Source organism: Dermacentor andersoni, chromosome 1, assembly GCF_023375885.2.
Source record: "Dermacentor andersoni chromosome 1, qqDerAnde1_hic_scaffold, whole genome shotgun sequence".
In the NCBI taxonomy this organism is placed as follows: Eukaryota; Metazoa; Arthropoda; class Arachnida; order Ixodida; family Ixodidae; genus Dermacentor; species Dermacentor andersoni.
The window spans coordinates 2,191,553-2,219,053 of record NC_092814.1 but is presented as its reverse complement, the minus strand read 5'-3'; the positions used below and the strand labels follow the sequence as shown (position 1 = coordinate 2,219,053).

The 27,501-nt window shown below is 43.7% G+C and overlaps 1 protein-coding gene across 3 annotated transcripts in view; it reads right to left on the bottom strand.

Moving 5' to 3' along the window:
• LOC126545338 (N-acetylneuraminate (7)9-O-acetyltransferase) overlaps window positions 1-27,501 on the bottom strand; it is a 178,613-nt gene that overhangs the window by 31,550 nt on the left and 119,562 nt on the right. For 2 of the 3 annotated variants that reach the window (XM_055061157.1, XM_050193148.3), the window contains exons 8-11: window positions 23,580-23,684; window positions 23,371-23,511; window positions 8,938-9,015; window positions 8,781-8,873 (exon numbers count right to left, since the gene is read on the bottom strand). In XM_055061157.1, the coding sequence (XP_054917132.1) occupies window positions 8,781-8,873; window positions 8,938-9,015; window positions 23,371-23,511; window positions 23,580-23,684 (417 nt within the window). The remainder of the gene's footprint in view (window positions 1-8,780; window positions 8,874-8,937; window positions 9,016-23,370; window positions 23,512-23,579; window positions 23,685-27,501) is intronic. The other variant, XM_050193149.3, reaches the window with a different exon arrangement.

Here is a 27,501-nt window from a genome sequence, read left to right as displayed (position 1 = left end):
CTCGCCCGGTTGCTGTGCTCGCTAGCGTAGACGCTGTTTGGCGCGTAGCTTGTGGACAGCGGGGCAGCCAAACACTTCGGCGAAATGTCTTGAATGCGGACCAACTCAAAATGTCAGATTCGTGGTTCTTAAACCAGAGATTTGCGACATCAGCAAGGTAAAATATGACGATATTCAGTTTAGTCTGGTCGTCCCACTTGTTGTGAGCGCTTGCACGTTCATAGGAGGACAGCCACTCTTCGACGTCATATTCTCCGGTCCCGCAAAAGATGGCCGGGTCGCGTTGACGGAGAACGCCGGTGCAAGTGACAGGGGTAGCTACAGTCGGTGCGTAGGTTGCATCAATCATGGTGACGGTGGGCAATGTACGATTGCGAAGCTCCAGGGTGACTTGAGGGATCGCAGCAATCTCCACCAAATGTAATGATGTTTAATTGAAGGTGAGAAACAGCAGATAGACAGCAGCCTAGCAGCAGTGAACAACCTGAGCGTTCTCGCAAATCACAGCACGGGTCGTCGTCGTCGCTGAGCTGCTATCCGAAACAAGAGGCGCGTCTGCTTCATTACACACAATATAAGATACGATAAAAACACATGCGCAAACAGCAGAACTTATTATTTGATGTCTCAGCTCACGTAATGCTACGGAAGCTGCTCTACACCTCCCGAGTGCTGAAACTGGGAGGGCAAGTGACAAGTGATGAGAGTAAGCCCGCAAGGCATTTGGGATGAGGAGATATGTCTATATGCTTAGTTTTTTGTAGTCCTGAAGAAACTAGTTAATTGGAACATTTTGCAGATTTTATTTCACTTTGCTACCAAAGCAGTTTTGGGCAGAAATATCACAAACATGGTGAACAGCCCAAAGTACCTGCAATCCTAGAATTTGCACCAGTAGAGTCATCGAACTGAGCATATTATAATTCGTTGGCTTTTGTGTTTGTGCTATCGTTGGATTCTTGTGGTTCTGCCAAGCGTCATTATATTTGAAAAGTAGCACTGCTAAGCTCGAGGACACGGGTTCGATCCCCGGCTGCGGCGGTCACACTTCGATGGGGGCGGAATGCCAGAACCTCAGGTGTTCAAATTTAATCTCAAGTCCGCCACTGCTGCGTGCCTCTTAATCACACCGTAGTTTTGGAAAGTAAAACCCCGGAAATTATTATCTGAGAGGTTCGCTGAATCAAGCGTAATGCATACACCATAAAAGCGAAACTTTAAAATTCCCCCCTCTTCCCCCTTGCTGGCCCCCTGTCTTGCTATGATAAAAAACGAAACTATCAAGTTTACAACTTTGTAACTCAACAACGAAAACTGATAATACAATTCCATGAATTGCATATAATAGTAAGCGGACAAAATTGATATGTTACACATGAATCTAAAAGAATTTAATAATATGGAAATACAACTTTTGCAGAACCCTAGTAAACAATGTAACAAATGCACGTAAGATATAAAATGACATAACGAATTTGTCCGCTTTGAATGATCTAATGGATGCCGTTTACAGAATCGTGACATCTGTTTTTCATACCGAGCTATGAATCTGCAAAATTTGTGCTTCTATTTTTCTTTTCAAACTTTCACATATTTGAAAATTTTTTAAACAAAATTCAGGACCTAAATTGAAATTCTGCTACCAACAGTCACTATAATTTAACTTTCTCTCTCGAATGCAACAAATTTAATTAAGATCGGTCCAGGGGTTAACTCAGAAAAACGTTACATGTATTTGAATAGGCCGCATCGGAGTTGGGCCCGAGCTAAAGCTTCCTCTTAAGGCATCAATGTTGCCGGATTCGAGACCCTCGTTATGTAATGAATGAGAAGAAAGGGGGTTAACCGAGGGGCTCGATTTTTATTATATTAGTCATATCATAAGAAGCCAACAAACACTCGCACCAAGGACAACATAGGGGAAGTTACTTGTGCTTAATAAATGAAATACAGAAACGATAATTTAATGGAAATGAAAGTGGATGAAAAAAACAACTTGCCGCAGGTGGGGAACGATCCCACAACCTTCGCATTAGGCGTAAATGAGCTAAAATAGCTAAGGAGCTATCTTTAGCATAAATTATATGTAGTTCATTTTTTTACATGTTTACAGAGCAGTGATGCATTTGCAGCTTGTCTTTCATGAGCGCACAAACCTTGATGCTTTGAGAAAATTACGCCTTCCCTAAATTATTGGAATCAATACGGGAGCACATTTATTATGCATTCATAGATGTTCTGCATAGTTGCCTGCAAGAAAAGATGACTTGAGAGCTGTGTTTAATCTTTTAAGATAATACAGCTGCCAATAAATGTGTTATATTCCCAGAATTATGCTTTAAAAAATCGCTTGAAACACATTTATCTATTTTTAGCTCCTTGCTAGATTTTTTAGCTACTTCTAGCTAGTTTCACATTACCATCTAGCTACTTTTGCTCGCCGACATTCAGCAACACTGCTCTCAAATGACGCGACAGAGCGGCCTCTGATGCACAGCAACAACTCAGCAGGTCATAGCCTCGCGGCGCGCGCTGCCAGATTTCGGAGGTCATAAATGAAGAGTATGGTGTTGTCCCAGTTATTCGTATGGACGCATTCTACACCGCATATTTCCGAGAATGTGCTGCGTCAGCGGCCGATTTAGTTTTTGTGACCAATTCTACCTGACTCATCTAGAAATAACATTAATAAACATGAGTAGCAGTATAGTACTAAACAGAAGACTCTCTAAAGCAACTCTAGAATCCGTCACTTGTGCTGACAACACTGGCCATATAAACAAAGACGCCTACGACATCTAGGTTCATGGCGGCTCTTTCATTTGGTGCTGTGCTCAAGTTTCTTGTTTGTGCCATAGAATCAAGGCGTTTCATTGAGGCTGAAGGGGCACGACACCGCGTCAGGAATGCATCAAGTAACATTTCTGATTGTGTAGGGTGCTCTCCTCTGTGGAATCACTTGTTGGCCGGCTACCCACCGTGAGCTTGGTTGTGAAACGCCGATGCCACCTTTTCCTGGATTCCTGCCGCTTCCGCTGGTTCCAGATGCCACCGATTCATTTATCTAGCAATGTGGTTCACCGACGATGATCGACGTCACATCCAGCCAGGAATATAAAAGCGACAGAGGAACCGTTGGATTTGGGCATGACACCGCGTCAGGAATGCATCAAGTAACAGTTCTGATTCTGCACGTTAGTTACCTCGACGGTGCTACTTGTCCTAAGAGTGACGATTACTGTCTATTCGCGGCGTCGTGCCCAACTAAGTTCCGCGCCAAGATGAATGGCTTCCTTTTGCGAGTGTCGCATTGTTGTTCCTCTGCCCTGTCTTTGTTGCTCTTACTTGCCGGTAATATTGAGTCAAACCCTGGTCCTTCCCCTGAACAAACAACTCAAGAGCAATTGCTTTCTTCTTTGTTGGAAACCATGCATAGGCTTGAGTCAGGCCAGGCAGCAATACTGCATGAACTGAAGGGCGTCAAGGAAAAACAAGATGCGACAGATATGACAATTAAGCAGCTATCCGACAGAGTTACAACGCTGGAGGCCCAGGTAGAATCACGTGACCAAACCGATAACTATGGTCTTGACCCTGCGCTGTGTGAAATTACTGTAAAGCTAGAAGAAGTTAAAGTGAAATGTGACGACGCCGAGAACAGGCAGCGTCGGTCAAACCTGCTGTTCTTTGGTCTTCAGGATGACGCGAAAGAGAACTGGGATGGCTCGGAGCAGAAAATAATTACATTTTGCTCTAATCATCTAGGAATCACTGTAACCGAAGAATGCTTACATTGGTTAGAGAAGTTTTCTGTTGACAAGCAAAGGCCCATCATTGCAAAACTAACGTTTTTTAAAGACAAACAGCAAATTCTGGCATCCGCGCACAAGTTGAAAGACTAATTATTCTATTTGCGAAGATTTTTCTTTGCCAACCAGGTTAGCTAGGCAGAAACTACTAGAATTCGCCAGAAACCAGAATAAGAAGAGCAAACTGGTCACTGATAAACTGCACATTGACAACAAAACATACGTCTTTGATAGCACGACTAACTCAGTTGTGCTATCAGCAAAATAGCTAGACAAGAGCAAATGCACTCAGAAGCTGCCAAGGCCATCTAGCACTAGTCCACAGCTATCATTATCATTTACTAACATCTGCAGCCTGCTTCCTAAGCGTGATGAAGTGTGTTCTTTTTTGGATGATACTAACAGCGATATTGTAGCACTGACAGAAACCTGGCTTCATAAAGATGTAATGGACAATGAAATTTTCCCTAACCAAAATAGCTATAACATATACAGGCGTGATCGTTCTGTTAAGAGAGGTGGCGGCGTCCTTATCGCCATCAGAAAAGCGCTTGCTTCATACCACGTACATAGTGACTCTTCTCTGGAAATAGTGTGGGCCGCCTGTGCAACAGCATCGGTCAAGGTATTGATTGGCATGTGCTACCGACCGCCAGATTCTGATCTGTCCTTCAGTACTAAACTTCATGCCAGTATTACTTCTGCCATCCAAACATGCCCAGCTGAATTCATTTACCTGGTTGGTGACTTCAACTTCCCGCACATTGACTGGCAGAATTTGTCAACCTCGTGTCGCACCTCAGCGGAGCTTATCAGATTTACTTTAGACTTCAATTTCTTTCAAGTGATAAATCAACCAACTCGCAGTTCTAACGTTTTAGATCTTGTCTTCTGGAGTGCACCTGAAACGATTGGCGAAGTTCTGTACTTCGATGGTTTTAGTGACCACAAGCTTATTCATATAGAGCTTAATGTCCCATTAGCATTTCAAGGTACTACAACCAGGCAAATTCGCGATTATAATAGAGCCGATTATAAAGAAATGAATAATAGGCTTAATTACTTTTTCATTCAAACGTTCTTGCCCTCATTTTCGGATAGGTCTGTTGAACACAACTGGGTGCTCTTTAAGAACAGGATAAATAATCTGGTATACAAATATGTTCCCTTGATTTCTATCTCAAATGACAAATCTAAACCATGGTTTACAAAAGCTCTCCGCCATCATCGAAATCAAAAGAAACGTCTCTACAAAAAGGCCAAACTCGTGTCCACACCATCGGCTTGGGAAAAATATAGTGTATGCTTAAAATCTTATTCTGCTGTTCGCGTTTCTAAGGATAAATATTTTTCTCACGACCTCCCCTCTCTTTTAAAATCCAATCCCAAAACGTTTTGGCGTGTGATATCTACCGACAGTGCTAGTAATCATATTTCACTAACCAATGTTGACCATCTACCACTCTCTGATAGTGAATGCCCTCATGCATTTAACAGGTACTTTGCATCAGTATTCACAAGGGAGGATCATTCCAACATACCCGTTGCACCTGATCATGATTGGCAATATATGGCCCCTATTAAGGTCACCGTTGAAGGTATCGCTCAACTCATTGATAACCTAAAGATTTCTACAAGTGCTGGTGTTGACAACATTATCTCTAAAATATTAAAAAGCACTGCATAAATTTCCAGTCAAATTCTTTGCCTCTTTTTCCAACAATCACTATCATCTGTCTTGCTCCCTACCAACTGGAAAATTGCCAAAATCGTCCCTGTGTTTAAAAGCGGAAACAGAAATTCACCCGGAAATTACCGTCCAATTTCACTGACATGCATTTGCTGTAAATTACTCGAACACATTATCGCTTCTCACATTTACAGTCACCTCGAACATAATTCCTTCCTTTTTCCTGAACAGCACAGCTTCCGAAAAGGATTTTCTTGTGATACTTAACTGCTAGAATTCATGACTGATTTGCATTTTAACATGGACGCTAACCTACAAACTGACTGCATCTTTTTAGATTTTGCTAAAGCTTTCGACCGTGTTGCACATTCCCGTTTGTTTTCAAAATTATCTGCTATTTGCCTAGATTCTTTTACACTGTCATGGATACGTAACTTTCTTTCTTTCTGACAACAGTTTACAACAGTTAGCAATTTTACTTCATCACTCTGTGACGTAACTTCAGGTGTACCTCAAGGCAGCGTTCTTGGCCCTTTATTGTTTCTTATATACATTAACGACCTGCCTGCTAACATATCTTCTTGTCTACGACTCTTTGCTGATGACTGCATCATTTACCGCTCCATTAATTCCATGGATGATCATCTCGCCCTCCAAAGTGACCTTAACCTAATTTCCAGTTGGTGTAATAAATGGCAAATGACACTTCACTCGAATAAATGCAAGGTTATCTCTTTCAGCCGCAAGCATACCAATTCTAACTTCTCGTATCTATTGCTAGCACGGTATTGTCTCAGGCATCATCATATAAGTATTTAGGTATTCACCTCACGCATAATCTTTCATGGGCCACGCATGTCAACACGATTTGTGCGAAAGCTTCAAGGACACTGGGATATCTGTGCAGGAACCTGCGGAATTCTCTTAACAATGTTCGAAAACTGGCCCATCTAACACTTGTGTGCCCACAGCTAGAATATGCAGCATCCATTTGGTCCCCACATCAAAACTACTTAATAAGCTTACTAGAATCCATACAAAATAGAGCTGCTCGCTTCATTACACGTAACTACAGTCCCCTTTCGAGCGTAACACAGATAAAACTTGATCTCTCTCTTGAGCCATAACATATTCGTCGTTCAATCACTCTTTTATGCTTATTTCATAAATATCGCCACTGCACCAGGCAATCTGCGTTACCTCTAGAAGCGCCGTCAAGCATTTCAAGCCGTTTACATAATCAGTACAGCATCAAGCGCATCTATAGAAGAACACAAGCCTTCAATTCATCAGCCCTTCCACATGCCATCGTTCTTTGGAATGATCTTCCCGATAATATTGCATCCATATGTAACCATCAATCATTCCATAATCAGCTGCGCGAATATTTTCAAGTGACATTGTGACGTTAAACCTTCTCTTGTATAAAATATTGCACTTTCTGGCTATTGTGTTTTTGTAAACCCTTGCTTTATTATTTTTTTTCTTGAGTCATGTGTCAGACATTTGTGCTGTATTTGTACACTTCAATTATTTTTTGTACTTTGCTCTTATGTTTGTTGCTGCTTTTTTTGTACTAGCCCTGTGCAATGCTTTCTCGTTCCCTTTTTTGACCTGTATATTTTGCATTTCTTATAACATCCTTGTTCGTCCCCCTTACTCAATGGCCTCTGGGCCCTGTAAGGTATTGTGAATAAATAAATAAAAGGGTCCCTGCTACCGATTACCTTATTTTGATCAGTCTCAAAGATTTCAGCGACGAAACGGCGGAAACAATTGTGCTGTGCATGCAAACATTGGGCCTACCTAGCAAGACGCATCAATCTTGTTTAAACACAAAGATACTTTCAAGCAAGCCGGAGGTTAAAAAATGGAAGTTTTTGTATGTAGCAGGCCTCCAAAAGGTGCAATCATTTGTTCCCGGTGTTGCTCCATTGCTACAGGTATGATACTTGACTAGTATTTTCAACCTCCAAATGCAACTCCACACTGTGACTCACGTTGCAGTATATCACATAACATTTTACAATACAGAGGCACTAACGTTGTCGTGCTTTCAGAAGCTAAATACATATATTCTGCATGATATAATGAGGTTAAAATTGTTAAGTTACCTGGTCAGTGTGTCTTGGGATAAAAACAAATGAGAGCTCCATTTGTGATTCCATCTTAATGAAAAAGTGTGAGAAAAAGATGTAGACTAGAAAGAAAGAGAGTAAGAGAGCTTGTCGTTTCTCATCTTAGTCTTTTTCGTGCACTTTTTCGTTAAGATGGAACCACACCAACGCACCCAGCTCTCAGTTCTGATGAACATTTGTGAGTCAGCGTGCACCTTTCTCCTTAGAGTTAGCTGATCCGTGTGATAAGCTAGTCTGTGTCTGATGACTGGCACTTGTTTGTGCTTGCAGTATTCAGTGTTCAAGGTAGGGTCCGGGCTTGGGAACACAGCAAACACCTGCCGCCCATAGAAATTCTTAAACCCCGGTGAAATGTGAGAATAACAACCAATCGGACTAAGTTGCCTTTCTCCCAACAGGTTTCCGGAATTTAGCGAGGGTTTTCTTTTAGCAATGTCATGTGCATAGGTGCAAATGCATGATTTGAAAATCAATCTAACAACCAGTTCTAATAGACACTGGTTGTGTGCACAGTGTCAGAAAGTAAACTAGCAGCACTGTGGCCAGGCCTATGCTCCAAATCTGGAACAATAGCTGCTTGCAGTTGTTTCTAAATTTATTACGAGCAAATAAACTGACAACTCACCTTGCTGAAACAGGAATTTCTGCTTATACCACTAAACTAAAGCATGCCACCAAACAATATGTCGCCTTACAGCATAACATATGTCATGATCAACTTCAGACCTTCATTCCTGCTACCGGTGCCTGTGGACAAAAGTACATTGGAGAGAATATTCCTGAGGCTTAAGGCATCAGTAACACTAATGCTGGAGCAAAAATCTAAACTAACAAAACCAAATGAAGATGAAGCATACATCACAAATTTATTAAAGCACCTGCCTACACAAAGTACACTCCACAATTTGAAACATTTAAAATATATAGAAAGAAAGTTTTTCAGTACCTTGTGTGCCTGATGATCAACTAGGCTCATATTTTGGGGAACTTGTGCCCATACCGAGACTTGTAACATTCATTTCAATGCATAAAATGAAATCTTCTTAAACCATGTGAAAAAAAAAACTTAGAAACATGCCCGTGAAAGTAGCTAAGGAATCAATTATTGCTCTGCATACTATTGCAAAAACATGGCCAGCCTACCTCAAGGGAGATCTTTCCAAACCAGGCAAAGAAGGTGCTGTAACGAGTGCGCAGCAGGCCACTGATGTTGCGCAGGATGATGTAGCTCAAGATCTGCAACAAGCGACAGCACGAGGTGGACACAAACACATGGGCACAGACCGTATGAGCCACTTACCGGAACAAAGGAGACGTAGGCATGCACCTCATTGCAGTCAGGCTTGGACCGACACACGAATGCAAATGTGGTGTAGAACTGCAGGGATTGACAAAAATAGTGTCCTGCTACATCACCATATAAACATTTGCATGTGCAGTGATAGCATGCATCATGAGCTGGCCCATTTTTGTTTCAGAGGCTTGCAATGGTTCCACAGAGACTTCTGGTGGAGTGTGATGTTTTGCATGGTAGCTGATACCACAGTGCATGCCTCAACAGGAGACCTTGCTACAAAAATGAATGATCAGCAACCCAGCACAAAAGCCTTTGGCTTTTTTGACACCTGCCACTGCACACACCACACATGATGCGACCAAAACCCAAGTGCTAGAGGCACAGCAAGGGTTGTCCAATACACCTGTTGTTGCTGGCCATGTTGCCTCACTGGATTGGACATGTAAAACTAGAGCTCCAGCCAAAACAATTCGTGGCCAAATTAATCAGCTCACAGTCTATGGCTATAAACTACAGCGACAATCCAAAGAACTGGCAGTCCAAATAACAACTGGAAATTGGCTGTGTGATCCCTATATAGTGGACACTCTTTAAACAGAACCTCAAGGTACTAGGGAAATTGGTTCCGTTTATCAGGAGCTCCATTCACTGAGTGACAAAGCTGAATACAATTGCATGAATACAAAACCAACCAACCATGAGGATGGTGCCCCATTTAAGAGGCAGTTCCATTTAGGCGATTTCCATTTATCGAGATCCCACTCTATATATAAATTCGGAAACATTTCTGATTCAACTTAGCTGAGGCGAAACTTTTTAACTAGTGGTGGCAGTAAACTACTTGACCACATCATTTCATCTACAGTCATGGAATACTTTGGTAATATTAACTACTTTTTCGTTAACCAACACGGTTTCCTACGTGGTCAATCTTGTGACACAATTATTCAATTTACTGAAAATCCTATTGCTGTATATGAATCGTCCAAAATTATTGCTGTTTCTTTTTTAGATTTTGCAAGAGCTTTCAACAAGGTTCCATAAATACACCTAATAAGAGTGCTTATTAGCCTTAATATAAGCACCTGTGTAATCAAATGGATAAAAAAAAATTCTCTAACCACTATTCATTGTAGTAAATTAACATGGTCCCCATTACCGCACGTCAAATCAGGAGTGCCATGAGCCTCCCGATTTGTGCCTGGGCCAATTTTGTTTCAAATTTAAATTAACGATATAGGTAATTTCATGACAGTAAGATTATTTGCGGATGGTGGCTTGATACATCGACATATTACTAAAACTCAGGATGCTAATAACTTACAGCAAGGTCGCAGGATCAAATTCCGGCCATGGCGGCCGCATTTCGATGAGGGTGAAATGCAAAAACACTCGAGTACTTAGATTTAGGTGCACGTAAGGAACCCCAGGTGGTTCGAATTTCCAGAGTCTTCAACTGTGGCGTGCCTCATAATCAGATTGTGGTTTTGGCAAGTAAAACCCCATAATTTTTTTTAATAACTTACAATGCAATTTACATAAATTAAATGGTGTCATGACTGGCAAATAGAAGCTAGCGTAGACAAAACAAAGGTGGTTCCATTCGCTACAAAAGGAAGCCCATTACTGCATATTCAATACCAAGCCAGTTGAACTTGAATCCAGCATTTACTATTTAGGTGCTCATTTCACATCTCATTTATCATGGAACCTAGTAAACAGTGATGCCATAACTACCACTAAATTCATTAAAGGGACTGACAACTGGTTAGAATGTGTTGTAAGACATTGACAGAAATTAAATGACCATGATTTATAATAATACAATCCAGCACGCTGTTTGTGATTTAAGTAAGAATTATATTAAATTTGTAAAGAAAGTCTCAAAAACCAGTAAGTGGCACGAACTGGCGGTGAAGCTTTGGTACTGAAGATGTAGTACAGAGGAATCTCGATAAACAGAAAGCGCTTAAACGGAACTGCCTCTTAAATGGAACACCATCCTCATGGTTGGTTGGTTTTGTACTCATGCAATTACATTCAGCTTTGTCGCTCAGTAAATGGAACTCCTGATAAATGGAACCAATTTCCCTGGTCCCCTGAGGTTCCATTTAAAGAGAGTCCACTGTATACGAGATTACTGTACGTAAACTGGCTGCTATTAAGAGCCACATACTTTTTGCTTAAATTTGCAGTTCAAATATTATTAAGCTTTTAAACATTATTCTATGCGTATTGTGAAGTAAAAGAAGTCCACGCTAACGAGAGGAGCTCGCGTCCCTCAATGCACGGTGGCGCACATGATGGCTGCTGTACAAGAGCGACATTCTGGGCATGCATATGAGCTAAAATCCTTTGCTCCAGCTCGCTCAGGTCTTCGAGAGACGACATAGGTACTTAAGAAATCAGAAGTGCGCACGTGGCTATGGCAACACGCTGAACTGCGCATCACATATACAAGCATTGTTTTCCTTTAGAGAACTTAACTCAGCTTGGCTAAAAAACATGCTTTACTTGCAGAAGGGCACGCATTTGGGCTGGTTGGTTCATGATTTCGAGCAGAAAACAGCACTAAACAACAGGACCAAGAGAAGGACACATACCACAGCACTGTGGTCTGTGCCCATGAAAGCACGTAGCTATTATTGTAGAAATTTTTAACACTTCGAGGAACTTGAATCACAGGAAAATCCGCTTGATAAACAAGCTTCCTCCAACGAGCATGCGCCAGCTGGCTTGGTCATCGCAGCATCATCATTGAACCTCCAAGGTCCGACGTTCCGTGTGCATCAAGCATATAATCTTAGCTCAGTGACATCATCAGATACTGACGAATTCAAGTATACATACTGGAAGCAGTTAGAAGATTCTTTCAGTGGGCTTGGTGACACTGCTGGAAGACTGATGCTGATCCGAATTCTTTTTTTCCAGGTTGATGACAAATATTTAATTTCTTCTATTAGAGATGATTCGGTCACATTGACAATGTTGCCAAACTCACAGTGTTTGCTCAGTTTATTGTGCAATTGTGTGTATGTGACAAGTTTGATTCTACTAACCTCGGGAGATATAGAGCTAAACCCTGGTCCTTCTTCTGACTCCAAGACACACTTAAACAGGGAATTTGTCATTAAAATTTTGAAAGAGTAAACAAAGACAAACTCTTGACACACTGACTTCAAGCTTGAAACAGGTGCAATCAACAGTCGCAGGTATTCAAACTAAGATTACCACTATTGAGCAAGAACTCTGCTGAATCGAGATAAGCGAGCAAAGGTTGGAGAAGTGCGATGAAGCTTGCAGGAACACTAAAAAACTAGTCCTTGAGTTAACTGCAAAGGTCGAAGACCTCGAAAATAGAAGTCATCATAACAACATTGTAGTTTATGGCGTAAAAGAAAAACAGGGGGAGGACTCAGAAGTGGAGCGGAAAGTAGACTAAGAAATGTTTAAAAACAGCCTTGGTGTTGAAATCAATTCCATAAAGCGCATTCACAGAATTGTCCGCAAAGACGCAGTGCCCTCGTCCTATCATTTTGAGGCTTTATAACTACATCGACAAAACTAAGGTTTTGTTATCCTGCTTCAAATTAAAGAGTACGGAAATGGCCATATCGGGGGACGTTTCTAAACAAATTCGGGACATGCGTGCGAATTAGGGTGTACTGCCGCTGAAGAAAAAGATGGTGGTTTTGAAGTTTCTCTCATTTTTTATAAGCTGAAAGTTTGTGGCAAGCTGTATGTATGGGACACACTTAAAAATTGCAGAGTAGAGTTGTCCCAATCCACTGCATCTGTGGAACCCGAACGGTTCTCTTATCAGTCCACTTGTGTGCTTATGCGTAAGTGCGTTAAGAAATTACAAGTATCTAGCAAGACGCTTCGGCTTGGTTCGCTCAATGCACGCAGTGTTCTTAATGAGGTACAGTTCCTTGAAGATATAATTTTGACTTATCAACCACACATTTTAGTGATCACGGAAACCTGGCTACATTCCGATGTGCAAAATTCTGAAATGGTAGTACCATCTTCCTACATGCTAATTCTCAGAGACAGAGCATCACGGGGCGGCAGAGTTGCAACTGCAATAAAAAACAGTATCAAATTTACCCGCTTAGATGGCATCAATAATCATGAAAGCATATGTTGCAACTTGCAATTTTTTCCTAAGGATATAACTTTGGGCGGTGTCTATCATCCTCCGAATGCTCCCCGTCAATATTTAGAAGCACTATATGATTAGTACTTGCTGCAAAATACAAATTCGCGCTCAAACATCCTTATCACTAGTGATTTCAACTTACCCAGCATTAACTGGTTCATCCTTTCTCATGATAGCAAGAATTCTAAAAATGCTGAGCCACTACTACTAACTGCATTTATCTCTTCCTTAAACCAACTGGTTTCCAAAGCTACCAGTATTTTCAGTTCTTCTTCTGTTCTTGACCTTGCATTTGTAAGCAGCTCGCTCCGAGACTGCTCAGCTAATGGTGAGCAGTCTCGGAACAAGAATATTTGATTCCAAGGTACTCATTTTAGCGTGTCCCATTTCTGGCTCGCAATCACCAGTTAAACCTTCGGACACTTTTATCAGGGACGTATACGCATGCAGATCACAATGCAGTCCTCTGCTATATGGAATGCTTGTTCCCATATTTCAACAAGATAAAAGACTGTTATGAGTTACGGTCACGTTTTAAAGACATGATATTTTACTGTGAACGCAGTTATGTGCCTCTAAAAAAGAAACATATCAACAGGGACTACCCATGGATGAATTGTGATCTGATTTATCTGAAACGGAAAATTAAACGCTGTCATAAACGTGGTAACAGGAAACAGATTCCAAGCCTAATACACACTTTTCAGGAAAAAATGCACCCCACAAGAAACCAATCTTTTTCCTGCACTTTGTTCTCTTTCATGCTGGAACAACCAAAAAAATTCTGCCGCTATTTGTCCAAAGATAATGGTATCACAGAAATAAAAGCATCAGGCGTAAGCACTGATGATCCCTCTATTATTTCTTACAAATTCAACGCATTTTTTCAGTCCGTTTTTACACTGACAGCATCACACGCACACATTCCACCTTATGCGCGCCCTGCTTAAACAGATGCCTGAAGTAAATTTAAGCAAAGATGACATCCTTAACCTTGTGCATAAACTTTATATAAAGAAATCACCCAGTCCAGACAAAATACCAAACGTTTTTCTTAACAGATATGCAACCTTGGTGGCAGAGTGTTTGTATAAAATATCTCCATTAGAATTAAAGAACTCCAAACCAGTTTCCCTAAAAGCCACAATCTATAAATGCTAGAAAATATTATATTTAAGGCAACTGTGATACATCTAGAATATAACCAACTGCTTTATGACAATCAACATGGCTTTAGGTCTGGTCTGTCCCCTGCAACTGAGCTAGCCAAGATTAAAGCCCCTCCATACACGTTTCCGCTGACCAGGTTAAGTACCGCCAACCTGCCCTCCTCCTCCACGCTCCTCTCCCACTCACCCCCTTAGCTTCCGGCGGCAAGCGGAACTTATGTAGCTGCAGCTTCCTGTTCCGAGTGGAAGTGACGCTTTGTTTTTTAGCGTTGTTTACTTTCGCGTCGCTGGAAAGGCTTTAATTGCACAAGCTGCGGTTGAAACTGTGAATGCGATTCCATCCAAGAACCACCGCCTACTGTAACCAGCGATCTGCTCGTGTTCGCTGCTTCGCGTCATCCTGCGACGGGTTGTGGCACGAGCGAAAACGTACAGTGGAATGTAATACCTAGGCGCTTGGAGACCACTGCCGTTTTTCGTGCATTTGGAAAACAGCGACCGTGAACTACTACTTCAGCGGAATACACAGCTTGTCTCCTTTGCATTCTTCTTATGGTGACTGCCACAGCTCTGCTAAGCACGCGCGGGCATCTCACCATCGTCAAACGGCAGTCAACGCGGAAATTCCCGCAACGCAACTCCAGGAAGTGGAAACGCCGGAACCGGAAATTTTTAAACCGGAAATGCCAGAACCGGGAATGACGGAACCAGAAATACCGGAACCGGATTTGGTGTGAGGGGAAAAGGCGGTGCACAACAAAGGTTGTCGCTACTTACGAAAGTGGCGGTGGCGCGTGGATGTAGGGGCTTTAGCCAAGATAACCAGTGATTCCAGAAATTCACTAAATATGAAGAGTGACATTGACTTTTCTAAAGTGTTTGACATTGTTCTGCATGATGATTTATTAACTAAACTGCCTACTATTGGTTTTGAACACAACATTGTCCACTGGATAGCACATATGCTACTTAGCTTCAAGGAAAGCCCACTGGATAGCACATATGCTACTTAGCTTCAAGGAAAGCCAACAAACTGAGACACCAAAGACACCAAGTTTTACATCCGCCGCCAAGATTTGTGAGTGGTGGCGCTGGCTAACACTCCCAAAGGTTAGTTCTAGTAGTAAGACATTATAGCGGCAGCAGCATCGGCGTCGCACGAGAGATGACGTAGACACTCGCGTCTACACGAGGCTCGAGCGGCTGGCACGCTCCGGCACGGGCTAGCGTTCCGAAAGAGATTACTAAAAGAATGCTACGCTAAGAGATCGAGCCTCGGTTCTGCCTCTCCTGCGAGAGCCCGAGACTTTACCGGTCTACGTGGTCACTCGTCGCCACAGTTTGGTGACCCCGGACGTGATACTGCCATACGCTCCTGTGGTAGAGACGACCATGGACCAGACCAACGCTACGAGAGCTCAAGGCCAGAACCCTTCCGAGGAACACGGTGAGCCCTCCTGTTCCGCCATCGCTGTCCGCCTCCCACAGTACTGGGACCAGCAACCTTCGGCGTGGTTTCTTCAGGCCGAAGCACAATTTCAAGTCACTGGTATCTGCTCTCAAGCCTCGAAGTTCCATTACGCCGTCGCAGCGCTCTCGCCCGCTGCCATTGACGAGGTAGCAGATTTGTTGAACTCCCCATTGTCTGCCGCCACCTATGATGATCTCAAGGCAGCACTGCTACAGCGCACAGCAGCTTCACAACGTTCTCGCATCCAGCAGCTTCTGTCCGCTGAAGAACTCGGCGACCGACGCCCTAGTCAACTTCTTCGCCGAGTGAGCCAGCTGCTCGGAAACAACGCGAGATTTATCGACGACACGCTGTTGCGCGAATTGTTTTCGCAACGACTCCCGGCTAATGTGCAGGTGGTCCTGGCGGCAGCCTCTACCATGGACCTTACCAGACTTGCCGCTTTGGCCGACAAAGTCATGGAAGTAGCCACCCCAACCATCGCAGCCACGTCACCGTCTCCGGGTGACAATACAACCACTCTGCAAACTCTTCCCTGCTCTTCCGCAGTGCAATCTCCGCTCGACTCCTTGTGTGAGCGCCTGAAACGAATCATCTGTGGAGCGGAACATCGCCGCACATCTCGTCGCCCATGCAGCCGTATGGGCCCGTACGCACGGGCACCCGCAATGAAACCTCAACTATAACGCCTGGCATTTGCTACTACCACCGCCGTTTTGGAGACAACGCTCGTCACTATCGGCGTCCCTGCGCTTGGCAGGGAAACAGGCCGGCCGACCTCTAACGGCGACGAGCGGTCCGGCCCAACACACAAGTCGCCTTTTCTACGTGACGGACAGAGTTACGGGACAACAATTCTTAGTCGACACAGGTGCTGACATCGGCATTCTCCCCACCCAGCACTCCGACCGAAAAACGACACCTGTGTCGTTTTTGCAAGCCGTCAACGGCACCAGGATTCCCGTTTTCTCATCACGCTCCATCATGCTAAACCTTGGCCTTCGACGAGCGTTCCGCTGGATTTTCCTGGTTGCAGACGTCCGTCGTGCAGTCGTTGGAGCAGACTTCTTGCATAACTACGGACTCCTTGCGGACATCCAACGACACCATCTCATCGACTCCGTGACCCAGCTATCCATTCCCGGCGTCCCATCGTCAGGCACATCACCCATAGGGCCTATTTCTGCCCCTTCCCACGCTTGCTATGCTTCACTGCAATACTTTTGCATATGCTTCACCAAGTAACATTTGTGTACGGAGGCGAAGCTGGCTTTCGGGAACCGGCATTATGCAACGCACCATGCTTTCCAAGCTTCTAAGCCAATCGCGAGGACCACAAAGGCGGAGTCCGTGCCATTGCTGACAGCAGCGAATTCTTTAAATTAAAAACACGGCATCCAATGGCAAGAAGCTTCATAGCGAATGTCAAAGCAGCTAGGCCTAGCGTTGCCGCCGTGGTGGCTACGGCTGCCAGCGGATCTGCGTGCGAGAGCGCCGGTTCGAGGCGGTAAGGTAATCAAAATGGCAGCGGTGGTGGCTTTGATTAATGCCATTTCGGACCTGCGGTCACGGCAAAACCTCCGGAAAATCGGACGGCGAAGAGTTCATACGTCCGAAATTTCAGACGTTCCAATACATTGACTCTATGGAGTGGTGCTGCGAAGCCGTCCAAATTATCAGGAATCCTGAAAGTCAGTCGTCGACTGTGCACTGGCAACTCCTCCAGCCGACGACAGGGCATCAAAGACGATTCATTACGATTCCTGTCTGTTACTCGAGCCAGCATTACCTCGACTTTCGACCCTTTCAATAAAATTACAGATAATTTTCCCTGATAGAAGCACAAATTCCCCAAGTTTTCCCTGAGGTTTTCCAGACTGCTCAAAATCCCTGAGAATTCGCGGTTTTCCCGGTTTTCCCGGTTGGTAGACACCCAGGAAATATAACTAGACAAGTAGCATTTTATTTTGTCTTATAATGCAATATGAGGATGCTTTTGTATAGAGTGGTTGAGTACTAGTGACAGAATTTAACTGAGGAGTGCTTTCGTCATCAAGCAAGTACTTGAATGTCCCGGGGGAGTCTATAATTGTGTCTTGCATTTAGCTCAATTTCTCTATTATTAAGGCTCTGTTCACGATAATATTGACTCAAGAGATTCTCAAGCACTAAACTACCACTTTAGCTTCACTTAATATTTGCCTTTAGTGTCCCTTTAAAAGTTAGAGTCTGGCCACTTAAGTGCTGAAGGAGTTGAAAAGACAATGCGAAGGAGGACCATGCTTCATAAAGCAGGGAAATTGTAATACAGTTTATGAAAAAGGCATATTCGGGCAATTTTCTGGGGCAACGCTAGCGATGAGAGGTCAAGAAATGATATTATGACTGTGGTACTGTGAAACTAGTCATAAAATGAAGTGATAAACTGAGCAGCGCAATTCTGAATTGATTTAAGGGAGTTAAGTTTTGATGCAGGTTCCAAATAGCTGATGCATACTCCAGTTTAGTGCAGATTTCCTGACAGATGCGGGACAGAATGAAAGGGGTCACCCAATATAACCAAGTGAATTGTTAGGGTCAGTGGTAAGTTGTTGAACATGATCAGCCCATGATAGATCGCTTGAGATGATAACGCCACGGTATCGGTATTAACGAATGTAAGATAGAAGTGTTGAGCACAGAGAATAAGGAAACTGACAAAGTGCTTGTGCAAAACTTGTATGAATTTACATTTGGATACATTAAGTTTAGCCATCAGGATCACCAGGTCTCTATTTTTTGTAGGTCGGCCTGGAGAATGTGTTGGTCATTACTGGAAGAAAGTAAAGAACCCAGCCATCAGCAAATAGGCATATGGAGAATGAAAAACTATAGAGGGGCGAGAAGGGAGCCCTGTGGAACTCCTGAAATTACATTGCTGGTTGCTGACTGATGGTTCCCGATAAATTAAATTCTGGGGTTTTACGAGCCAAAATGCGAGATGATTATGAGGCACACTGTAGGGGGGGGGCTCCAGATAATTTTCGACCACCTGGTGTTCTTTAACGTGCCCCCATTGCATGGTCTTTTTGCATTTTGCCCCCACTGAAATGCGGCCACCACGGCCGAGATTTCATCCCATGACCTCGTGCTTGGCAGCACAATGCCATAGCCGCTAAGCCACCATGGAGGGTATGAATCCTGATAGCCATTAACTGAAAGCGATTGGTTATTAAATAATTACTCCGGCAAAATACCAAGGGGTCAAGTGAAAGGCATGAAAGTTTAGCCATTAGGCACTGATGGGGAATGTAGTCGAATGCCATGGAAGCGTAGGAAAGGCCCGGCCAGCACGGGTGTGTTGGAGAAAGTGTAGCAGAAGTCAGATGCTGTGTTTTGCAAAGGAGCAGTGGGACCCCAAACGTCAGCGTTGCCATAGCAACTGCGCTCCTGAAGCTGTCACTGCTGCTCTCGACCTCTGAAAAATGAGATAAGTTTTCTCAGGCCATGTCTTTCTTGCAGCACATTCTGTTCACGAGACAGGCTGACATTGGAGCATGGTGTGTAAGCTTGAAAGTTTTACTTAGGGTCTATGAGTGTAAGTGTCAGCCAGCAATAGAGACATGCAAGTAATCACGGCGCATCTCTGTCCTCTTCTTCAATGTGGCACGGAAAAGCACATGAGCGAGTCTGCTTCACTAAAACTGTTACACAAGTTTCGCAGCCTTGTTCCAACGCGCATCAGCAGTCCGCACTTCCAGTGGCTCGTAGCAACGCAAGTTCAAAGCTTGTACCTATCTGCTCCAGCCAGTTGATAGGAGGCGCAAAGGGAGATGGCACATCAACGTGGCTTTCTTTTTTCTTCTTTTTCTTTTTTTTCTTATTTCGTTTTTTTTATTTCTTTTTTCCAGAGTGTTGCAATTGGCAGTGTGGCTTATAAGCTTAAAATAAGTATATTAATTCGGTTGCAATACTTCGAAAACTTCAAATATTGAACAGCATAATATTCAAACAAATATTTAAAAACGTTGAATATTTGCACAAGCCTACATCAGTGTACACAGTAGGAAATCTAAGCCGATTTTTGTGTATTAGTTAAGCAGTGTCAGCAATATGTAGGTCAGTTAATCTTTTGAATAATTTGTTTTTGGAGTTACCACTTTCAACATTTATTTGTGCTGTGTATTTAGTGATGTAATGTTTTGCTGTAGATGAAAAAGATCATGTAAAAAATTTTGATTTTCTTGAATTTAGTGCCTGATTAATTTATGACAGTGAATTTATATTTGTAGAGTTTAAGAACAGGTAATATTATGGCCTGTTGAAACAACTCGGCGTGCACATCATATGGTAAATTAAAAAGCATTCTGATACACTTTTTTTTTTTTGCATGAGGTGAAGTATATGAAAGCTTGTGAAAGTTGTGGGGGGCCCTCTATCAAAAAAGCATAAGAAACGTATGAATAAAAAAAGTGATCTATAAACTTCACTTTAAATGGCAACACAACTCTGCAGTTGTATGTTTCAACACGCTGTCGATATGTTCGTAGCAAAGCATATTGTTTGAAAACGTAACACTATGATTTATCACCTCTATTTCAGTAGTGTGATATACAAGATGCAAAGTATCATCTACTGGCCTATTTTTTGGTGTGATTATTACAGCCTTTGTTTTACTTGTATTTAAGCCTAAATTGTTAAAAAGTGACCCGCCCCTTGGCTTTGCAAGAAGCTAAGGGACATTCTTTCCTGCAATGTTGCAAATTCCTCAGCTGAAAGAAATAATACTGACATTATTGGCGTATAGAATGCATGTAACATTGGAATAAATGTGAATTAGATCCTTTGTGTAAATATAAAAAGAAGGGGCCTGAGGATACTTGGAACTGTATCGTGCAGACTACACATGTATCAGCTTGCATTTACTGACAGCGTGAAAATTACGGCAACACATGCCTGCCAACCACTATGTATACTCTGCTGACATTTCCTGAATAAACATTTCTTGCATTCCATCTCAAAAATGCAGTAGAACCACGGTTATACGTCCCCCGGTTTTGCGACGACCCGGGTTTTACGACAAATTAGTGCAGTCCCGGCGGAGCGCAATCCCCATAGCGCAATCCCCATAGAAGCAATACATTAAAAACCCCGGTTATCCGACACAATTTTACGCCTGACCCGCGTTATACGACGACCCTAGTGAAGCGCGCGACGGAACGGCGGACGAAAGAAAAGTGACGCGGGTGTTTTCGCAAAGAAAATACCCTAGCGCCTTTCCTCCTCCACAATCACTTTCTCCCTCTCTTCTCGGTGGCGCCACCTCTCGTCGCGTTGGGGAAGCGTTTCTCTCCTTCCAATTTCCCAGCAGCAGATTCCCAACAAGGTATCGCGGAGAGGCCTGGGTTTATCGCACGTGTTCTGATGGTGGCTGGATGCCAGCATCATTAAGTGCATCAAGCAAGGGTACCGGAAGCGGTTAGTGCAGCGTCGGCTGGAGGCTATGGAGCACAGCGAGTCGGAAAAAAAGATCACTGTGCTCGAAGCCATGCATTTTATTGCCAGTTCGTGGGACGCAGTGTCACAAAGCACAATCGCTAACTCGTTCAAACACTGTGGCTTTAAGCGAGAGACTGCCTCCTCTGCTGGGGACGCAACAACCTCGATGCCGCTCGAGGCCGATGCAGGCTTCGCCAACGATTTTGAGGGTTTAAACCTCACCACGACCTTCACCGAGTACGTGGAGGCCGACGACAATGTTGCGATCTGCGGCGAGGTGTTACTGGATGACGCCATCGAGGAGGCTTTGCCTAGTGACGACACCGCTGTGACATCAGACGAGGACTATGACGACGCCACAGATGCCGTGCCTGCGCCTATCACATTTGCCGAGGTGCTACGGCCCATAGACGGCATCCAGAACTTCATCTGTTCCCGCGACGCTGCAGAGGACACCCTTTTGGACGTTTGCCCAACTTGAGCGAAAGCTCTTTGTTCACGGATCAAGCAAGGTCCAAAAGAAACTTACCGACATTTTTAAAGTTCGCGCCGGCTGGCGGGAATTGCGGCAGTGGGCAGTGGAGTGCTGTGAAGGTTCGTTTGAATAAAGCATGATTGCTACCTGTACTGCAGCATTAATTCCTATCGCATTTACTTCTTTGGTAATTTGGATTTCCAAGCCCTGCAGAGTATGTTAGTAGTTTACATTGAAGTTTCTCGTAAATCTGTCGCACGAAATAAGTAGTATTTTTATAAGCATAATTTATGTTCGGATTTTACGACGCTTTTTCGCGGCCCCAAGAAAGTCATATAATCGAGGTTCCACTGCACATGGTGACAGAAGTATTATTACCTTCTATATTGCACATTGTCAGGAAATCTTTGCATGTCAAAGTCATGCTCAATTCATATGACGGTTACAATAAGCAGTGTCACTGTAAATATGCTCAGCTTCCCACAAAGTAAATTTCTCGAACTGCTGCATTCAGACTGCTATGAAGAATAATGAAACCACTGGCAGCCAACTATGAACACTGTTATTCAGTCATCGCTACCAGTGATCTCATTGTTTGATAAGCTCACCTTAGTGGCACCCTCTACGCTGGTCTTCCTCCACGCTGCCCATTCCCGTTAACTTGAAGCACTTGACAGTCTCAAATGAAACCGCACGCATTCAAATCCACAAGCACGCTTCTTGCAGCAAGTATAATGGAGCTAAACAATAAGCCCGGTGCTGCATAATCCGTCAAGGTATGGTGACAACAATGATGCAATCATCAGCAAAAATATGCGCCAGCTAGTAGCGGATTGCAAAAATTAACCAGTATGTGGGTACCCACGTGACACTTCATGAAATTTTTTTTTTTAATTTTCACACTCCGAACTGGTGTTGCAAGCTTTAGGTAAGGGCAAGCCTTACATGAGTAAATATGGCCCACCTGCTAAGCTCAACTTTCACATACTTTTTTGGAAGACAGTTAAAATCAAGCTATAACAAAGAAAAATACATACTGATCATCAACCTTGGCAACAATGTTACAGTTCACTAACCAATTGTCATAATGACATTTTGGGTGCATCACTTCCAAAAAGAATTACGGAACAAAATGAGCATTCCAGCCCAGACCAAATAAAAATATGACCATGTGACTGCAGAAATGTGCGTCAAAGTGCTGTTTTATGTATTAAACTACCTCCAACACTAACAAGCCCTCAAATCTGGTGAAAAGCCACTCAGTGAGGACAAGTGTGCGTCTCTTTCTACTGCAGATATTCCTGAGCTACTGGAGGCTTTGTTTACACTAAGCCAGAGTGTCAACATGTGATAAGACTTCTGTAGATGGTCAGACTTTGCACTTAAAATTATTATTTTTTTTTTTCAAGGACCTCTGTGCTCGAGCTCCAAGAAAGCAGTTAATGACTGCTTACATAGCCTCTGCTCCATTTCGCACTTTTGAAAAACATGGAGCTCATTTAAATGTTTTATGCCTTCTTACTGCCCATTGGGCCAGCATCTGCTCTATGCAAGCACACAGCAGGCTCTGGACAGTAGCTGCCACAGTGTGGACACAGTGGCGAGTAGTGTGAGCCTAGAAAAGCACCATCACTTGGGACAGCAATGACTTCCGTGGTATCATTTGGGATGCTGCACTGACCCCGAGTCCCAGCAAGGCTCCAAAGGCAACTGTGAGGGAGAGGCCCCGGGAGAACAGGTTCCCATGGTGGTGGTCCCCAATGACCCGGTACTGCCGCAGCAGGTAGTGCGCAAAGCCAAACAGCATGCCGCTTGCCACACTCTGAAATGAGGATCACTATACAGGTTCAGCCCAAGTTTGGCTTCCACCACAAAATGCTAAACACTCACATAGCGGTCAATCTTCCACCGGAACCACCATTCCTTTATGGAGTCGTCTGTGGTGACAAACAGGGCCTTCCAGGGTCGTGTGACAAATATCTTCTCAAAGAACACCTGCACCATAAAACGAGTCCAGCCTTTCTTGCCATCATGCACGGGGGTTCAATGGTGCAAGAACATGCACCCCCAACTGCTCACTGTATTTTCACAGCTTCTTACCAGGCATGTCATTCACACTACACAATCTTTCCCAGTGCACTAATTAACTAAAGCTACCCACAGCTGGTAACCTAGCAAGCCAGTAGGATAGGGTTTACAACACATGCTAAAGAGAAGAAACTTGGGCGCTGATTTTACAGTGATCACTACCCTAGTCATATTTTATGTATGCATTTGCTGGAATCCCAAAATGTTTTGAGACAAGTTTTAAAAAAAATTTGCATTCAAACCTAGCTGGTCCGATAGCCATTGTGCCAATGCTGGTACAGCCCACCGAGCTACAATTGTCAAAAGCTATGCTTGTCTACAAACCAGCAGCAAGGTCAAAGATGGGATAAATTGGCAGGTTGGCTGCCATTAGGAGGATTGGCCCAAGTAAAAAAGAAAGATATGCACATTCAACAAAGCAATCAATTAAATGTTTTACAACTAACGGCAATGCGATCAGTTTTGCTTTCTTTCACGCTACGCAACGTGACATCTCTCAGTGTTAATGTTTATATGCCTGAGAGGTCACAACTTTATTAATTTTTACGTTTAAGCACCAATATACCGCTCGCAAGTTATGCCCAAATGCAAACATCAAATTGGGCGGATGCACAGTGCGAGACATCAACATAGCGATGTTACAAGAACCAAGTCAATACTTGTCAAGGGAAGAATGGCAATGACATGCACAGAAAAGCGTGACATGCATTTAAGGATTCTGCCCCTCCTCTTCCATCACAACAGTGGCACATGCCCAGTGTTGGCTACACTGAGGATACCTGCGCTGAATAATGTCCTATTCCATTAGCACATCTGTGACCTTTACCCATGAGCTGACATTATCTGTTCAGGTTTTATGTAGTCAAGGGTTCGATGGAAGCCCGTCTGCTCAGGATGAAGCATGAAGCAATAAAACGATGGACACCTACCAAAAGAAGTACTAAAGAAGAAATAAATCTAAAAGACATTTCGGCTTCCCTACGGAAGCCTTGTTCACAATGGGATGAAGGAAAGTTCACAGAAGCTTATATATACTTCAGAATGCGACATAAGCAGCACATGTATGATGGGGGGGAGGGTTCCCTCATTTCGATTGAGCGTGTGGCGTGTTTTTTGTATCTCCAGTGATTCCAGATACAACTGCGATTTCAGGTTTCTTTCTTGGCTGATAACTCTCGTGCGATCCCAGTCAATCTTGTGGCCCATTGCATCTGTGTGCTCAGCAAGGGCATTCCGAAACTGTATGTTTCTGTGCGACATCTTTCTGATGCTGCCTCAGTCTCTTTTTGAAGTTGCTCGATTCACCGATGTATGCGTAATCGCAATCTGCGCAGGGTATCTTTTAGAATACGCCGGGAAATGATTCTCTCGGAAGCCTGTCCTTACCGCCAACAAGCGGCTATCTCACGTCTTTTTTGAGTGCTGTGGAAAGCCGCCTATCCAATTCAGTCCGACCGGCTAATCCCCGACCAAGAAAGCGTGCTGCCATACCCTAGGTTCCAGGGATAAGCGAAACCTTGTTTCGCGTTCTGCGCAGTTATTACGTTAAGGTGGCGCACATGCCCGTGTGTAAGCTGAGGCAAGCACTCGTTGGCGGTAAGGACAGCCTTCCGAGAGAATTGTTTCCTGGTTTTGAATGCCCTTGCCGAGTACATGGATGCAATGGGCCACAAGATTGACTGGGATCGCTAGAGAGTTATCGGCCAAGAAATAAACCTGAAATCGCATCTGTATCTGGAATTACTGGAGATACAAAAAACACGTCACATGCTCAATCGAAATAAAGGAACCCTTCCCTCGTCATACACATGCTGCTTACGTCACATTCTGAAGTATACATAAGCTTCCGTGAACTTTCCTTCATCCCATTGTGAACAAGGCTTCCGTAGGGAAGGAAACGTCTTGTAGATTTATTCCTTTTTTGTACTTCTTTTGGTCGGTGTCCGTCGCTTTATTGCTTCAGGTTTTATGTAGCAATTCATATTTTTTTTGTTACGCTGAACAGAAGTGCACGCATTCACACTATTTTGTCGGTAAGCATACAAGAGTTATATAAGGCAGTTCACTCGTACTTTTATTTGGCGCACATATAACCTTCGTATATATACAGGGTGTCCCAGCTAACTTGGACCAAGATTTTGAAAAACCCTATGCGTTCTTCAGAACAGAAATCGCGTGGATGTTGTTAGTGTTTCCCTAAACTTACAGTACCAATTTCTGCTCATCTTATTTTGCGTAATTAGCAGAGATAAATTAATTAACTTTTTATTATCGCTTGAAACGTTCAAGCGTCAATAGGAAAGTTGTGGAGCTTCACAAATATTGCCCAACCCAGGTACTTCCAACGAAACAGACTTAGCATGGGCATTTTTATTTGGGAAAAACGAAAGCCCGCAGAGTTTAAAAAATACCACGTCACAGCGCGCTCTGTGTGCCCGAATGCACCGCAATTACAGTGCTCTCATGAGTGATTTGTAAAAACATTGCCAGCGCCGCGCCTTCCCGTCACTTACGAGAAAGGGCTTCAACCTTTGCTCGGCTCTGACATTACCGGCAGCAGCTGGCGACGGCGCTCCAAAAAAGCGCTTCATCAGCAGCCGCTCGCGCGTGTCGCCGAAGGACGCGCCGTCATCAGCCATTTATTCCGCTATGACGAGAAGAGCAATTTTTTTTTCCAGCATTCAAGTCAATGTGGAATAGAAAAAATACACACAAAACATGCATCATACGTCCAGAACCTGTGCAAGAGAGAGCATCATTTGTTACAATGCCGCTTTTCTTCCAAGCTGTGCCAGCGGCTAGATGCATGTGAGCTCGACTGTCTATTACTGTCGTGCTGCACAACCATTTCGAAGAATTTGTTTGCAAAGCCTAAACGTACTCAAACGAGCAGAAGGCGAACATGGTCTTAGCCTTGGGAGCGGCACAGGGCTACAAGAGGAAAGCTGCCAAGGTATACCAAAATTGGCGATGTGGGGGAAGACCTGGCCCGAACACAATTATGAGGAGTTACTTGACGCTGAAAGAAACAGGTAGCTTCAAGAAGACGCGGCACACAACGGGGACCATCAGTGAAGAGGCTGAAGGAGGCATTTTGGCTTTCATGACTGCAAACCCTCATTCCAGCATGTGTGATGCGAGTGGTGAGGTCGGCATTTCAAAGTCTTCAGTGTCAATAGTTCTTAGGAAGGGTTAAATGCATCAGTACAACCTCCAACTGCATCAAAACCTGCAAGAAAGAGACTTTCAATGGCGGCTTGACTTCTCAAATTGGATCCTTGTGAACAGTGACGAAATACTGGATTTTGTTGACAAAGTGCTCTGGACAGATGAGACAGCCTTCTCCAGAAATTCTCAAGTCAACATCCAAAATGCGCATTACTGGAGCGATACGAATCCGCATTGGGTGGCGCAGACCAGACACCAGTACCAATGGTCATTCAGTGTGTGGTGCAGTATCTCTGACGGAAGAATAATTGGCCCCATATTTTTTGACCACATGCTCACTGCTCAGCGGTACGTGAATGACATCTTGGAAGGCCCAGTCAATGATTTTCGCTGTGATCTTCCTCTTGCGTTTTTAAAGCGAACTTGGTATCAGCATGACGGTGCACCAGCTCACAGCAGCAGCCTTGCCCGAGCCTGGCTTGTGGGTCGGGCAGCATGGGCTAGTGGCATGGCCTGCAAGGTCACCGGATTTGACACTTGTTGACTTCTTCTTGTA